At 55.4% G+C, this 16,047-nt stretch overlaps 1 protein-coding gene across 2 annotated transcripts in view; it reads right to left on the bottom strand.

Annotated features, from left to right (window-relative positions):
- Abcb9 (ATP binding cassette subfamily B member 9) overlaps positions 1-14,722 on the bottom strand; it is a 34,239-nt gene extending 19,517 nt beyond the window's left edge. Inside the window, exons 1-5 of one of the 2 annotated variants that reach the window (XM_052168009.1) lie at positions 14,554-14,722; positions 8,566-9,240; positions 2,712-2,826; positions 2,168-2,298; positions 1,112-1,317 (exon numbers count right to left, since the gene is read on the bottom strand). In XM_052168009.1, the coding sequence (XP_052023969.1) occupies positions 1,112-1,317; positions 2,168-2,298; positions 2,712-2,826; positions 8,566-9,154 (1,041 nt within the window). In that variant the 5' untranslated portion in view covers positions 9,155-9,240; positions 14,554-14,722. The remainder of the gene's footprint in view (positions 1-1,111; positions 1,318-2,167; positions 2,299-2,711; positions 2,827-8,565; positions 9,241-14,553) is intronic. The other variant, XM_052168008.1, reaches the window with a different exon arrangement.
- Positions 14,723-16,047: the final 1,325 nt, after the last annotated feature.

The raw sequence follows: 16,047 nt of genomic DNA, 5'->3' as shown, positions 1-16,047 counted from the left end.
TATGGAGTCAATTATGTCCTTTTGCCTTTCCATGGACTCTGGGGACTGGACTCACGCCTTGGCTCTCTAGCAGCCCAGATCACATCTGGGTGCAGGCAGCATGTGTGCTTTGTAAAGACGGTAAGCCCTAAACAAATTTCTTCAAGGCTCTATCCATGTAGAGGCAGGGCCTGAGGTGGGCAGAGGTAGCGGCCAGTGGGAAGGAAGGAAGATGGGGGCAGGGTGGAGGGGGGCAGGGGACAGGCTCTATCCCAGATACTTAGTTTCCCCCTCAGTGAGGAACTAGAATAGAATCCATGATCAGGGATTAGGGGTGGTGGCCTTTTGCTGGAGGTTGAAGGGAAACTGTTTTACACAGGGGAGGGGAAGGGTCCTAGAGCTAGGTAAAGAGACCCACCCAGCAAGGCTGGGAGCTCCCCTCTTGAGTGGCCTCCCCAGGGATGCCTGAATCTGTCACGGGGCCCAGACTCGCATGTCCAAACTCAGCTCTGGGGCTCCTGTAAATCCAGGAGGCCAGGGAGAATGAGTCCAGTCAGCAGGCTATGACAGAGGGACTTCAGGCTGCCTCACAGTATAGCACAGGCAAGGCCCAAGTCGCCATGCCCCTCAAAAGCAGAGGGCCAGACTCTGCCTCCATCACCTGCCACTTCCCTGTCCCCCATCGCCTACCCCATCAGCCACCTGCCGGTTCCTCAGACCCACCAGGCACACTCCTACCGCAGAGCTTTGTGCTGTACCCTCTCCTCAGAACACACAGTCCTGAGAGCGCCCACCTTCCTCAGATCTCGCTAGCCACCCCATTCTTATTGCTTGCTTCACTCTGCCTGCCCTCGGTCCCTACCAGGGCCTCCCCTCTGGCTCAGGTGGGTCGGAACGTGGTGGCAGTCCTCAGCCTTAGGTGCTGGGATTATGGCTGTGACCACCGTGCCTGGCTGATACCTGAGGCCAGGTGTCACCTGCAGCCTGCTTCACTGCGTCCTAGTGCCGGGCACACAGTAGGTGCTCACAAAACACCCAGTGACCAAGTGAAGACAGCGAATGAACGCAGACTGCCTCAGATCAGCCTCCTGTGGCCTCCGAGGCTCTCGAAGCAGACATAGGCCCCGCCTACCTTATAGTACTTGCCGTAGATGTTGGACACCATCATGATGATGGGGAAACCCATGAAGGTGACCAGGGAAAGCTGCCACGAGAGGCTGAACATGAAGACCACCACGCCCGTGACCTTGACCGTGTTCCTCAGGAAGATGTTGATGTTCTGGGAGACCAGGTCGCTGACCATGGTGGTGTCAGAGGTGAGGCGGGAGATGAGGTCCCCTGGAACACAGGCACTCAGCCCTCTGTGGCAAGGATGCCCAGAGCTGCCAGGGTGGGCGGAGGGGACACTAAGGGGCTTCTGAGACGACAACAGAAGTCAGACCTCTTCCCCACTAGGCTGTCTGAGGATGACGGGCGTCACTTCTGGAAGACTAGCCCTAGCACCATTGTTCTCTGTGTTTTGTTTGAGGCCAGGGTGTCCCTGGCAGGGTCACAGGTGTGCACCACACATGGTTCCAGCCTCACATGTCATGTGAGGCGCCTGCTTGTCCACCGAGTGGAAGCTGACTGCAGGTCAGCTGGGGAGGCCAGCGTGATGGCGTACATGTACCCACCACAGCCAGATTTCAAACTTGGCCCTGCTAGTCCTGACTGGCAGAGTAGGGAAACACCTGCACACCCTCCTTAGAAACAGCCTCCTGGTCCCAGGCAGAAACACATGGCAGCGCCTCACACTGTGGGACACTGCACTAGAAGAAGCCTTGCAACAGCCAATGGTGGCTCCTAGCGGAGGGGCGGGGCAGGTGTGGACCCGCCCAGTGCTTGGGGCTGTGGGGGACATGCTGTTTCTCTCCCTGCTGGCTCTTCCCAACACTTGGTCCCCAGGAGCTGGGCCTCTGCAGGCCTCACTCTTGGAAGGGAAGCACTGGCCCCTGGCTTTTCACAGACGAGAGGCCTGGCCAGGGTCCTGTGGTGGCCTCAACTCAAACCAGCAGCTTCGTACCCCAGGGCTCCACCCTGAACTGGAGCACAGGAAGCACTGGTGGGGCAAGCCATGCAGCTGTGGGGAGCGGGGCCTCACAGGAAGCTAGCGCACCCTGGACACCCAAAGTCCCCAGGAGGGACCAACCTGTGCGATTCTCATCGAAGAAGCTTGTCTCCTGTGACACCAGTGAGCGGAAGAGACAGTTCCGGAGGCGAATGTTCAGTCTGGCAAATACGAGGGTGAAAATGCCGCCCCGAATACCTGCGGCCAATGAGCTGATTGCAGATGAGAGACGGTATAGCCGGCATCCTTCCGGCAGGCAGCACCGCCCACCAGCAGCCCCTTCTCCCCAAGGACAGGCCCTCTGTAGGGATGGCATCTGGGTCTAGACCTCCTCACTCCCCCAGTAAGTAAGGGTAAGGACTCAACACTGGCAGCCAGGCCCTTCTAGAAAGTATAGAAAGCCAATCCTTTGGGCTATATATTCACAAACCAACCAGGGAGAGAGAGAGAGAGAGCTATCTTCAGGGACTGGAGCCATTTTCAGAGACAAGAGGGCATGGCTCCAGGCTGTGGCCCAAGCAAAGGGTTCCGAGTCAGTGTGGGGTTGCTGCGGTGCTGGCTGCTCCTGCACCCTCCTGCCCGCCCTCCCTCCTGCAGGAGTGGTGTGTATGGGTTGGGTGGCTACCTGCCGATGGCCAGCAGGCAGACAACCACAACGGCCGTGGTGAACTGGTCCATGCTTTTCTGGATCACGATGCTGTCAATGGCGCGGCCAGTGTAGTAGGGCAGGAAGGTCTCACCTGTGGGGGAGACAGGGCAGGCTCAGCGGGGAGCCCACAGCTGCCCTCTCTGCTCACCTGATCCAAGGCCTGTTCTTCCGGGTGCCTGCTTGTCCCTGCTGTGGCTAAGCTGTCAACCTGATGGGACTTGGCCATCACAGAAACAAACCTCTGGGCATGGCTCTGTGGACTTTCTAGATTGGTGGCGGCAAGACACATCACAGACGTGGGCTACGGCACTCCATGGGCAGGGGTCCCTGACTGGGTAAAAGCGCACGTCCCCGCTTGCCGTGCGGCTGCGGCATCATGTGCCGGAGCCATGACTTCCCCACCGGGATGGACTATGCTCTCAACTGGGAGAGGAAACCGAATACACCTCTCTTCAGAGTGCACTTAACATGACACTGATGACACCTGGGCCATTCCCTCCAGAGCAGGGCCTGCCACAGGTCCCATTCCATATAGGCCACAAAGCTCAGCAGAGGCCAAAGGTCATTTCCTTCCTCCAGGTGTGGAATCCACCTTCTAGAACCAGGAAGGCCTTGCTGGTGTGGCTCCAGGCTGTGCTGGTCCCACCCCTCTGAGGGGTGGCGCTCTACGGCTGGCAGGGAGATTTCTCATCCGTAGACTTCCTGTGTCTTCGCCCTGCTGGCTCAGTGGGTCACAGAGCAAGGAAGACGACCAGCTGAGAGTCACACAAGTTCAGACCTGTGGAGAGCTCCTGTGTGGGAGTGGGGCTTTGAGGTGTGTTTCACTCAGAGGCTGGGGTGAGCCTTTCAAAGCTCCGCCCTGCTTTTCCTGCAGCTGCCTTGGGGGTGAGGGCTGGCGGGTGAGCTATAGGGGGTGGGCACAGTTCCTCTTCTCTAAGGACCCTGCTGTGCTCACGTGGAAGCAGACAGCCACCCTCACCAACACCACAGCCAGCAGCACCTCTGGCCTCTTGCACTGGGGACAGAGCTAACCGCTGGCCTCGCCTGCTCCCAGACTGCGGGGTGATGGTGCCCTGAGGAGGCAAAGCACCTGCCTCCCAGTGTTCTGGAATCCACTCTTACAAAACGGTCAGTGCAGAAGCCCGGCCCCTCAAGGTCCGGTCTCTGTCTCCTGGGGTGTCCACCCTCTCGGCAGGGATTTGCTCAGGCTGAGCTGGGCTTGAGGTCTCACACAGGTAGGTTCCTCAAACTCCTCAGCACGCAAGCTGGCCTTCTGTGGGGAAATGGCGCCCTCTGCCGGATGAGGAGCAGGAATTTCGAGGACACCCTCTAACTCTGGCCAGATGGGGTTTTCAGACAGCTGGCTTTTACCTGAGCTCTGCCTCAGTTTACCCACAGTGAAGAAAACCTTGTCGGATTCTGATTATGATGAGCTGTGTGGTCTTGGGGGCTGGGGGTACAGGGCAAACCCTTCTGAGGAATCTGTAAGCACCACAGACACTCTGAATCCTTCACTGAGGAGGCTTTGGGAGTATTTCCCAAATCTGACCTCTGCTGCTGCCTCGGTAGTCCCTCCTTACTCTAAGTCACCCATCTTGCCTGGACTGTCTCAGGGCCTGCTCCTCACCTTTAAACTCAACTCGGATCTTGGCCATCTCAGCTCAACACGGCCCATTCATGCCCAGCTCTCGGGGTCAGGATCAAGGCAGGAAGGCGCGGGACTTCTGCCTCAGCTCGCTCACCCTGCCCCAGCCCCGCTAGCCTCGGTGCTCCTTAACTACCGGGCTCCTCCTGCCTCAGGACCTGTGCACAGCTGACCCCTCTGCCTAGAACACATCTCACCCCAGACATCTGTTCCTTTATCTCCTCCAAGTCCCAAATGTCACCCGGTGTTCTTACGGGCTTGATATTTTTGTTCTTGCTATTTGTGGAAATGACTTCTCTCCACAGAGGAGGAGACTGGAGCTCTGAGCTTGCCCACATTTCGGTACAGTCAAGATGCCAAGGAACCCAATGGAAGGATCGTGCTTTACACTGCTTAGGAGCTGAGGCAGGAGCATGTCAGGTTGAGGGGGTCAGCCTCAGTGATAGAAGGCCCTGTCTCACATGCCTATAATCTCACTTGGGAGGTAGAGGCAGGGGGATCAGGAGTTCAAGGCCAGCCTGGGTTATATGAGGTCCAGTCTGAAAGAAAAAGCCTCAAATAACCAGGAGCTGAGAAACGGGTACTGGGCATGCAGTGCAAGCTTGAGTTCAGGTCCCTGGTACCCATGTGAGCAGCTCGGCGTGGTAGCCTGCGTCCCAGGACTGGCACTACCCAGCCAGCCCAGCTGAATTCATGAGCTCTGGGTTCAGTGAGAGACTCTGTCTCAAAAGACACTATGGTGACTGAGGAAAACAGCTAACAGCAGCTTCTGGACTCTACCTACCCCCACACAGGTGCCACACATATGTACACAAACATAAAACGGAAAACAAACAGAAGAGAACCCTGAGCCTACGGTGAGATGGCTTAGGGGGTACAGCTCTTGACAACCAGAGTTTCATGGCGGGACCCCATGCTGGAAGGAGAGGACTGACTGACTGACTCTCTTAAGTTGTCCTCTGAGTGTCACAGGGCATGGCATCTGCTCAACCAGCCCCTTCCCCAAATACATAAATAAATTTAAAATGTGATCTTAGAATAATAAAACAGAGCCGGGCGCACGCCTGTAATCCCAGCATTCTGGGAAGCAGAGGCAGGGGGATTTCTGAGTTCCAGGCCAGCCTGGTCTACAGAGTGAGTTCCAGGACAGCTAGGGCTATACAGAGAAACCCTGTCTCAAAAAAAAAAAAAAAAAAAAAAAAAAAAAAAAAAAAGAGGGCTGGAGAGGTGGCTCAGTGGTAAGAACACTGACCGCTCTTCCCGAGGACCTGAGTTCAGTTCCCAGCAACCACATGGTGGCTCACAACCATCTGTAATGGGATCTGACGCCCTCTTCTGGTGTGTCTGAGGACAGCAACAGTGTACTTACATATATAAAATAAATACAAAAAAAAATAAACATTAGCAATGAAAATAATTTTAAAAAATAAAAATGAAAGAATCCTTCTGGGAAATCCAGGGCTATATAAAAAAGACCCTGTCTCAGAAAATAAAATGTAAAAGAATCTTTACAATAAGAGACAGTGCTGATCCCCAGGGCACCTTTAATCTCAGCATTCGGGAGGCAGAGGCTCTGTGAATTCAAGTCCAGTCTGGTCTACAGAGAGCTCTAGGACAGAGAGGGTTATATAGTGAGAACCTGTTTCAGATAAAACGCACACACACACATACACACACACACACACACACACAGAAAGGCAGAGACAGAGAGAATGAATGAATGACTGTGTGTGCAAGATGGCTGAAACACTTCCTCACGCAGTGAGGTGGCTTTTCTGCATTTAGGTCATGGGGGCCCAGACAGGGGTCAGCACAGGTGAACGCTGTGGACTGAAGACACTCCTTCCTGGTCCTGGCCTCACACCTGCTCTGCACCCATGCCAGGTGCCCTGTTTGTCTCTCTAGCACTCACGCGCACCACACCCACTGCAGGGGGGGAAACTGAGGCTTAGCTTGCCGGGCATCAGTGCTCCTGGGCCTAACTTAGACAGAGCCCTTGGCCTGATGTAACCCCGAGGATGCCAGAACTCAGAGGCACTGTAGTACATCTGTGCCCCGCTAGGCATGCCACAGCAACCCAGGGCCACCGTAGGCATGGGGGCAAGGTCATGGAGGGACGTCTGGTTCCAGCGATCAGCAGCAGGGGTGAGTGAGACCTGGCAGTATCACCAGCACAATGGCTGAGGTGCACAGAAAGGCCGGTCAGATGAATCCCGACGGCTACCCAAGAAGGGACCTGCCTGGGCTTTGGTGCAAGTGCAGAAGCGGGTGAAACAGAAGGGGCAGCCTGGAGTTCACAGCCGCTCAAGGCTAGCTCGCTCCCACGTGCCAAGATTTATCTGAGGCAGTTTATCTTCTTAGCGCCTAGGCCGCCCACTCCCTGTCCCTCCACACCACAGGGACTATGGTTTACACTTTACACCCCCTCAGAAGCCTGTGTGATGGAGGACTGCTCCCGTCCTGGGACTTGGTGCAAACATCGGGAGGCGGGGCTTAGTCATGGCCGATGTGCCCTTCTCCCCGCTCCCCCTTCAGCTAGCTGACTCTCTTCTTCCCGGCCACCGTCAGGTGAGCAGCTCCACCACAGTCTGGCTCACTAGAGGCCCTGCAGCCATGAGCCCACACAACCCGAGCTGGAGGCGGTTGCCAGGAGCCAGGCTAACCTTTCTCCCCTTCAACTGTTGTCCTGGGCGTTCTGTCCCAGCAACACAGCCGATTAAAGTGGGGACTGTTCCCTTGTTTACGGACAGGGAGGCCAACAAGCAGAGGCTGAGTAGCTGCCTCACAGTCTGCCTCGCAGACTGTAAAGGGGAAGGGAGGGGATGGGGGGGGTGAGGGGGGCAGGTGTGAGGGAGGGGAGAGGGAGCTTGGGGGAAAAGGTGGTAGCATCTGCCAGCTCAGGTTCATGGGCCTCTGAGAATACTCTGACTGTGTCACTGCCCCCAGGTTCTGTCCCTGTGAATTCCTGGACACCCACCACAGTGTACCAAGCCCTACGCTCGCCATTCCCCACAGGAGAGAGAAGTACGGATCATAAAGGTTGACAGAATTACCCCAGGTCACACAGCTCACTGAGACCCCAGGCACTGCCAGTGGGAGACGCTATGGAGTCTCGACTTCCGATACCACCTTCCTGCCCGTGCTTCGGGAGAGGACCCGACACTTAACTTTCAAACAAAGACACACTTCGCCCTTCAGCTCCGTTCAGTCACAGGAGACAAGCTCATACAACAGGCGACAGATGGAGAAAGACAGACGCTACAGCACACGGGAGAATTCTATGCAGTCAAAGAAAATAATGTTGGGGGGTGGATGCCCAGGAGACATCAGAAGAACAATCAAGAAGCCAAACAGTGTGCACAGGTGAGGGGTGATGTCCTGAGAGCTAGGGTGGGAAACATGGAGAGAGGAGGAGGGCTCCCTGGGGAGACACTGCAGAGGTGGAGATAGGAGGATCCTGGGGGTGACTGACAGCTCCTCTAGCCAATCAATGAGTTCCAGGTTCAGTGACAGATTCTGTCTCAAAAATAAGCTGGGGGGCCATTGAGGATGATACACATGCTGACCTCTGTGTACACACAAGAACACGAACACATATGTATGTGTGTACACATGAGAGGGAGAGTAAATAGGCCTCCTGCCCACACAGAAGGCCATAACCCTGTGTTTAGCCCTGGGCTGGAACACTGTGGCAATCAGGTAGAACTGACTAAACTTTTGCCTTTCCACATCTTCTTTCCTTTTCCTTGTATTTTTTAAAAAGGATTTATTTGTTTTATGTATGTGTACACTGTCGCTGTCTTCAGACACACCAGAAGAGGGCGTCAGATCCCATTACAGATGGTTGTGAGCCACCATGTGGTTGCTGGGAACTGAACTCAGGACCTCAGGAAGAGCAGCCAGCACTCTTAACCTCTGAGCCACCTCTCCAACCCGTTTCTTGGTATTTTTGAGACAAAGGCCTACTCTTTGCCCAAGCTGGTCACAAACTCTCAACAATCCCCATGCCTCAGTCTCACAAATGCTGAGATGACAAGGTAAGACACCATACCCATTCCTTCTGGGTCTCTGGGCGTAAACCACCTAAGTAAACGGCGACACGGCTGAGGGGAGAGTTTGCTAAGCAGCCTGCAGTGCATCCTGGAGACCAAGGCTCAGCGCGGTCAGACCCAAGACCCCACTTACCCAGAGCTGCTACGATGAGGAAGAAGGAGGCAGCGACTAGGAAGGCCACGTCAGGCTTTGTGTAGGACAGCAGCTTCTGTAGCGTGGCTCCGGAGGCCTGCTCAGCAGGGGCCCCGCCCTCCCCGTGGAAGCCCTCATTCCCGGGCTCCAGGGCCTCGGCGTCCGGCCGCACGGTGGCCAGCAGCCCCCACAGCAGGAAGGAGGCCGCCAGCGAGATATAGGTCCACACGAACAGCGCCCAGAACCACGGGTCCCGGATAGGCCTGCGCACTTCGGAGAAGAGCAGCAGTTTGGCCATGGCATAGATGCCCACGAAGAGGCACACGAGGGTGATGACGAGCCACGAGGCCCGCAGGCGCCTCGGCCCCAGAGCGCTGTTCTTGGCCACGCCTATAGTAGCCCCCAGCAGCAGGCAGCTACGGTACAGGCAGGCAGCCCAGAGGTCCAGCACCGAGTCGAAGATGTTAAAGTGTCGGATGTCCTCCAGCAGGCTGCGGTCCAGGTGGCTGAAGGCATAGATGGCCGTGGTCACCCCGACGTCCATGCTCACGAAGGCCAGCGTCACTACGACCGCCTTCCACAGCCTCATCCTGCTGGCTGGTGGCCGGCGGGTGATAGGGACAGACTTCGGCTCACCGGGGCAAGGCCATCACTGCCAGCTGGGCGAGGCCACACCTGCGGGGCAACAGAGAGCATCAGGGCGAGAGGTTCAGCTGTGTTCCTAGGTAATTATAGTGATTTCCTGGGATGCCGGAGGTTCTTCTCGTGCAAGGCGTGTTTATTTCACATCTGCTGTAGGTGCGATTCTGTCCCTTGTGTTTGGGATTTAGCAATGAGCAAAACTGGAGGCAGGTGTGGTAACTTAGGTCTCTGGTCCCTACATTCCCCTCCAGAAGCTGAAGCAGGGAGGACTGCACTGAGGTTGAGTCTGAGGTTAGCCTGAGCTACACAGAGAGACATCTCACTCACACACACACACACACACACGGGGTCTAGGGAAAATGAATGGCTCAGTGGGCAGAGTACTTGGTATGTAAGCATGGGGATTTGAGTTAAATCCCCAGGACCCACAAAAGCCAGACAGAATGCACTCTTCTATGAGTCCCAGGGCGTGGGGTGTGTGTCAGAGACAGGTGGCCCCTGGAGTTCACTGTCCAGCCAGAATGAGCTGAGAGTGAGAGACACTGTCTCAAAACATAAGAGGGCGGGGCTGCAGAGACCGCTCGCTCGGCTTTACGAGCAGTCGTTAACTGCTGCGCTTGCAGAGGACCCAGCGCCTGCATCAGGTGGCCCACAACCACCTGTCACTCCCCCTCCCTGGGATCTGACACCCTCTGGACGCCACAGACTCCTGCACGAATGTGGTGCACATAAACTCATGCAGGCACACATACACATACCTATAAATAATAATTGTTATCAAAATGTGGAGAACTATGGAGAAATATAGCTGATGTCAGCCTCTGAAGCTCATGGGTGGGCTCACATGCAGATCCACATGACCACCACACACACACACACACACACACACACACACACACAGCACCAGACAACAAAGAGGAACAAGAAACAGTGAGCGAAGACCACACAGCTCCCTGCTCCTGTGAAGATGGCCTCCCTCTGCAGGAAGGAGATTGAAAAAGGGCTGATAGGGCTGGGCAAACAGCTCAGTGCTTAAGGGCACCAGCAGCTCTCCCAAAGGACCCAGCGTTGATTCCCAGTACCCACACGGTAACTAAAAGCCTTCTTTTGTTGTTGTTGTTGTTGTTTGTTTGTTGTATTTGGTTTTTTGAGACAGGGTTTCTCTGTGTAGCCCTGGCTGTCCTGGAGCTCACTCTGTAGACCAGGCTGGACTCAAACTCAGAAATCCGCCTGCCTCTGCCTCCCAGAGTGCTGGGATTACAGGCATGCGCCACCACCGCCCAGCACTAAAAGCCTCCTATAATGCCAATTCCAGGGGCTCCGACATCCTCCTGTGGCCTCCTTGGACACGGAATGCATGTGGTGCGCACACATACATGTAGGCAAGAAACTCATACACAGAAAATAAAATCTTAAAAGAAAGAGATGACTGGTCCTGAATGCTAAGAATGAAGCCCATGAAAGGAGAGAAAGGGGGGCAGACAGGGGAGGGGACACTCGAACAAGATGCAGACGAGGTGAAGTAGCGGGGTTTGGTGGCTCAGGACTGGAATTCTAGCTACTGTGGAAGGCTGGAGGCAGGCAAGTTCAGGGCCAGCCTGGGCAACTTAGTGAGAACCAGTGTCAAATTTAAGAGTGAAGAGATAGTATAGGGTTAATTCGGGTAGAATGCTTGCTTATGTGTGAGGCCCTGGGTTTAATGTCCTACATACACACCACACACACACACATACACACAGAGAGACAGAGAGGAAAGAATCGGCCCCAAGGATGCACTGGGGAAAGCATTTTGGAAGGTGAAGAGAAGGCCTGTGCCCTGAGGCAAGAGTGTGTCCTGAGGCCAGGAGGACGATGGGGATCACCTGGAGGACTTTGACACCACTCAGGAGGTGACGCTGAGATTAGCAGAGCTCAACAGATGGCCCCTGAGTCTTCACTCTTCTGGCTGCACAGGGCGGCAGTGAAGTCCAGTGCCTAGATATCAGGCTCAGCAGACCTGGCACTCGCTAACTGCTGCTGATAGCAACGGCACACACTATATCTCAACTCACCTTTCACACTCTTGGGTTCCATGGCAACCCGGAGACCTTTGGTTCTGTTTGGAAGTTTCCAGAGTCTTTAGATCCAGCCTAGGCCCTCACACCTAGCTCTGGACCTTGTTTTCCTTGGTTTTGCTGTCCACTGCACTGAAGTTCCTCCCACGCAGGGCCCTGGGGAGAGCCTGGGAGAGCCCAGAGCTTGAGGAACTCGAGTGTGGATCTTATGGCCAGGGGTGGGGTTTCTTTAGGGTAGGTTTAGGACCTGGCTGAGGCTGACTCCTGATCAGATCTTCCTCAGAGGGAGCAATGGTGTCCTATTGGTAAAGCGGGCAACACTGAGCCCTGTGTGGAGGGAGGCGCTGAGTGACAGAGCGGTCAGTCTTGAGGGACACCTTTCCCCTTTTGCTCTGGTGGCCACACCATATGGATTGACTTCTACTGAGGTATCTAACCTTTTACATGAGGTCAGTTTGTCTGCATCTCCATTTACACTTGGAGAAACTGAGGCACTGGAAGACAGTCACCTGCCCCATTCACTCAGCCAACATGGGCCCAAACCAAACAAAGCCCCTGTGTTTAGGAGCTCGGCACCAGGGTCCTCTACCTGTGTGCATTGCATGCGTGACATGCGGGCGTCTAATACCTGCATCGCGGGCTTGTGGAAGGAGCCAAGCCCCGCACTGCCTGATTTTCATGTGTTAGATTATCCTTAAGATGACTCTGTGAGGTCTGCACTCTCATCATCTCCACATAGCCGATGGCCAAAATGAGGCCTAGAGAAGAATTTACCCAGCATCCCACAACTGGTGCGTGGCAGAGCGGTCAGCGGTACCTCTGAATACAACCAACACTGACAGGAGGGGCCCCTTTAAGAAAATTAGTTAACGTTGCTCAGGCACGAAGCACAGGTGACACCAGCAAGAGTCTGCATTCTCTGGTGGGAACATGAGCGTAGCACTGTGAGACCTCCATGAAATATATTCTAATTTTACAGTTTAGACACTTGAGGCACAGAGAGGTCAAATGACCTGTCCGTGTCACACAGCTAAAGAGAGCTCCAAAGTCTGTGCTCCACGTCTCTATACATGATGACAGGCGGGCATGGCCCCAGATGCTAAGAAAGAGTCTGAGGTGCAGAGATGGCACGGAGGGTCCCGAGCCCCAGGGGTTTTTGGTTTATGTTTTATTTTTTTTTCTGTCATCCCAGCACTGCCAGGCAAACCTGAGTGTCTGTCAGAGCTACAGCTTGTTTAGTCAGCATCTGCCGTTCCAAAGGGAGCCAGGGTCAGGTGGGGTCAGGGCAGAGAGGAGGAGTGAGGCAGGAGGGCTCCCTTGCCCCAGCCTTCCTCCGTCCCTGCTCGGTCCTAGCTGCCGATGCAGTTCCTGGGCTCAGTCTGCTGCAATGCAGACGCCTCAGGGAGTGTGAGTGGGTGAGCTCTACTCGGAGCCCGAGAAGGGAAGCTCCTGGCCTTGCGCCACCCCAGGCCTCCTGCCAAGCAAGTGCTGGCTTCACTAGGCCTGCCAGGCACCCAACTACTGCCTTCCTGGGGTGCGCACCAGGGGTCCACGGCCCCTAGGAAGGGGCCACGGCTCAGGAGTGAGACACAAGATCAGTCAGAAATGGGAAGCTGCAGGCCAGGAGCTAACCAGCCTCCTCCCTCCTTTGGACTGTCAGTCACAGGAGATTCCTTCCTGAGACCCCAACAGCCCAAGTTACCCAGGCGCCCATACCTAGGAGCCCCAAGTGCCCACGTCCTCTGAGGAGAACACTCCAGATGCTAACTGAAGCACGTTTGCAGGTGACAAAAATGAAGCCGGGGAGGGAGGTAGAGAGGCTTGTCTAGGGGTCATCTGAGGCAGACAGAGCACCATCGTACCTAGGTGCCCTGCCTCCCCAGAGCTACGTCCACGAATCCAGCTCAGGTCAGGGCAGGTTTTAATCCCGGGATGAGGGTGGGGTGGCAGGTTACTCTTGTTAAATAAGTGCAGTGGGGGAAGGCCACAGTCACTGAGGACAGGGAGGCGCTCAGGTACCACATGCCTATCCACCATGTGCCTGGACTCTGAGGACGCACAGCTAGGTGGAATTGGAGGACAAATTGTGGTCACACAGGTGATACGCATGGCCCAAGAGACAAGGGCAAGATGGTGGCTAGAGATGGCGTGGGCCTTGCTCAGGGGCCAAGAGGATCCAGGAAGACAAGGCAAGTTGCCTTGCTCCAAATGCTAAGGCAAGACACAAGACTGGCAGGTGACCCCTGCCTCACTGGGCTGTGTTCTGAATTGGTGCTGGGGGTAGAACTCAGGACCTTGCTCATGCTGGGTAAGAACTCTTCCTCTGAGCTACATCCCAAGCACAGGGGGTCTTTGGGAAGGCTTCCCCCACCCCCTGGAGGGGATGCTGCTTGGAGTACCCACAGCTGTCCATTGTAAGCAAGAGTAGTCAGAAACAGCCAGGAGAGTTCCAATCACAACACACATCATCACAATCACAACAGCTACCCATCTTGGGTCTTCCCTGGTGCCTGGACCTCCCAGCTCTGTGGGCCAGAGCCCTGGGAGGCTCACAATCACCATGCCTGTTACAGCTCCAGGGAAACCCCACACTTTACCCTCTGTTGGCAGCGGAGGAGGAAAGGCGTGCCCAGGCTAATTGGGAACTGCAGAGAAAGGTCCTGCCTCCGGTGGCTCAAGGAGCTCCCATTCACCCCTCGCTCTGCAGGTTTGTCATTCTGAGGGCCCAGCCCTGGAGAGGCCGCTCGCTGCTGCTCTCAGCTGCCACTGACTGCCTTGTGTCTGGGGTGGGGGGTCCTCTGGAGACCATGACACACCCAGGCTGGGTCCACATGGCTCCATCCTGACTCCCGCCCTTGCTCGGGCCACCACATCCCATTGCTGTGACTGGCACTCCGTTGGGCGACGCCAGGTGGCCTCAGGGAACCTGGTGGCAAACCAAGGGGGTCCTGACACCTGTCCCCATGCCATCTGCAGCAGGGGCATGGAGGCCACTCATCTCCAGGGGGTGGGGCAGAGGGCAGGGAAGTGTCAACCACGCTTGCAGCTATCTCAATTAACTCAGGCAGGCGACGAGGAGCCTCCTGGGACTGCACAGGCCCGCTTGATGTTGGCCCAGGCTAGGCCTGGCGCTCGCAGCCTTCAGAGGTCGCCACCGGCTCCATGCCGGGCCACAGGCCTCCAGGGTCTCCTCCAAACGCTCCCGCAAGGTACCCACAGACCGCGTCGCAGAAGGGTCAAAAAACAGTCGAATTCCCGTTGCGAGCTCCGCAGAGCTGGAGGCGGCCCTTACCTGCCACCAGGTGAGTCGTAAGAGGGTGACGCCGTGGCCGGGACGCAGGGACACAGACTCCTGCCTCTCACCGAGCCCGCGCTGGGCACCGCTCTGCTCGGAACCGGCGCTGCGCCGCTACAAGGTCGGAGCCTAGCCCAGCTGCCCGCTGACAGGCGGGCGGCGCCGGAGGCGGGGTTTCACGGGAGTGGGCGGGACATCCTGGGTGGGGCGGAGCCTCCGAGGAGACGGCAAGGCCTCCTGGATGGGTGGGGCCTCAGGGGAAGTGGGAGGGACACCTAGGTAGGGAGGGGCCTCGGCGAAAGCGGAGAGAGGCGGAGTCTTCAGAAAAGGGCCTCGGGAGGAATGGGCTGGAAGAATCTCCCTAGTGGGGCGGAGCCTCAGGGGAAGTGGGCGGGATATCCTGGGGGTGGGAACAGAACCTTGAGGATGGGGCGGAGCTTCCGGGGCAAGATGCCAGAGGAACCTCCCTGGTGAGGTGGAGCCTCGGGAGATGTAGGCGGGACACCCAGGGTGGGAGGGTCTTTAGTGTGGGCGGATCCTCTAGAATGGGGTGGAGCTTCTGTGGCAAGATGTTGTAGGCGTCTCTTGGGCGGAGCGATACGGGGACCTCCTGAATCCACAGCTTCAGCACCTTCGACAAACCAAGCTCCTACCTGGCCCTAGGTCCGTAGTGCGGGATGTTCTGCATCTGCAACAGGCCTGAGCGCATACTCAGGAGACAGAAATACTCTTTTTATTTTCCTTGTTGGGTTATTATGATCCTTATTCATTTACTCGTACATCCAATACATGTTTATCCAGCACCTACTGCACATCCTATGTCGTTCTATGCATTTGAGAGCTGGGCATAGAGCTGGGCATAGCTTTATGCATCTGTAAGCCCAGGAACTGGGAGGCTAAAGAAGGGAGTTCAGGGCCAGCCTGGGCAACAAAGACCTTGTCACTTAAGAAAAAAAGAAAAAGACATGTCAGCACACAGTAAAGATTTCTGCCCTTCTGTAAGGACAGTCTAAATATGGAACCAGATAATATATGTATATTGTACATGTTAGAAGAGAGAACATTCTGTGGGGAATAATAAAGTTTATGGACACTGTGCTGTGAAGTAGAAATGTATGGTTTCTTTAGAAAGTTGGTTGTGGGACTGGGGAGATGGCTCAGTGGATAAGAGCACTAACTCCTCTTCCAGAGGTCCTGAGTTCAAATCCCAGCAACTACATGGTGACTCACAACCATCAGTAATGAGATCTAATGCCCTCTTCTGGTGTCTGAAGACAGCTACAGTGTACTCACATATAATAAATAAATCCTTAAAAAAAAAAAAAAGACTTACAAAAAAAAAGAAAGTTGGTTGTGTCAGATGGTGTTTTGCTGGGTTAAACACGTAAAGGAACATTTCATTGAAGCAGACAGAGATGGAAGGGTGATCTGCTAAAGCAGACATGTAAATGGCCATGTGATGAAGGGTTCTTAGTTTAACGACACACATGT

The sequence above is a fragment of the Apodemus sylvaticus genome, chromosome 22 (genome assembly GCF_947179515.1).
Source record: "Apodemus sylvaticus chromosome 22, mApoSyl1.1, whole genome shotgun sequence".
Lineage (NCBI taxonomy): Eukaryota > Metazoa > Chordata > Mammalia > Rodentia > Muridae > Apodemus > Apodemus sylvaticus.
The sequence above is the reverse complement of the archived record's forward strand: the minus strand, read 5'-3'. Positions and strand labels throughout refer to the sequence as shown.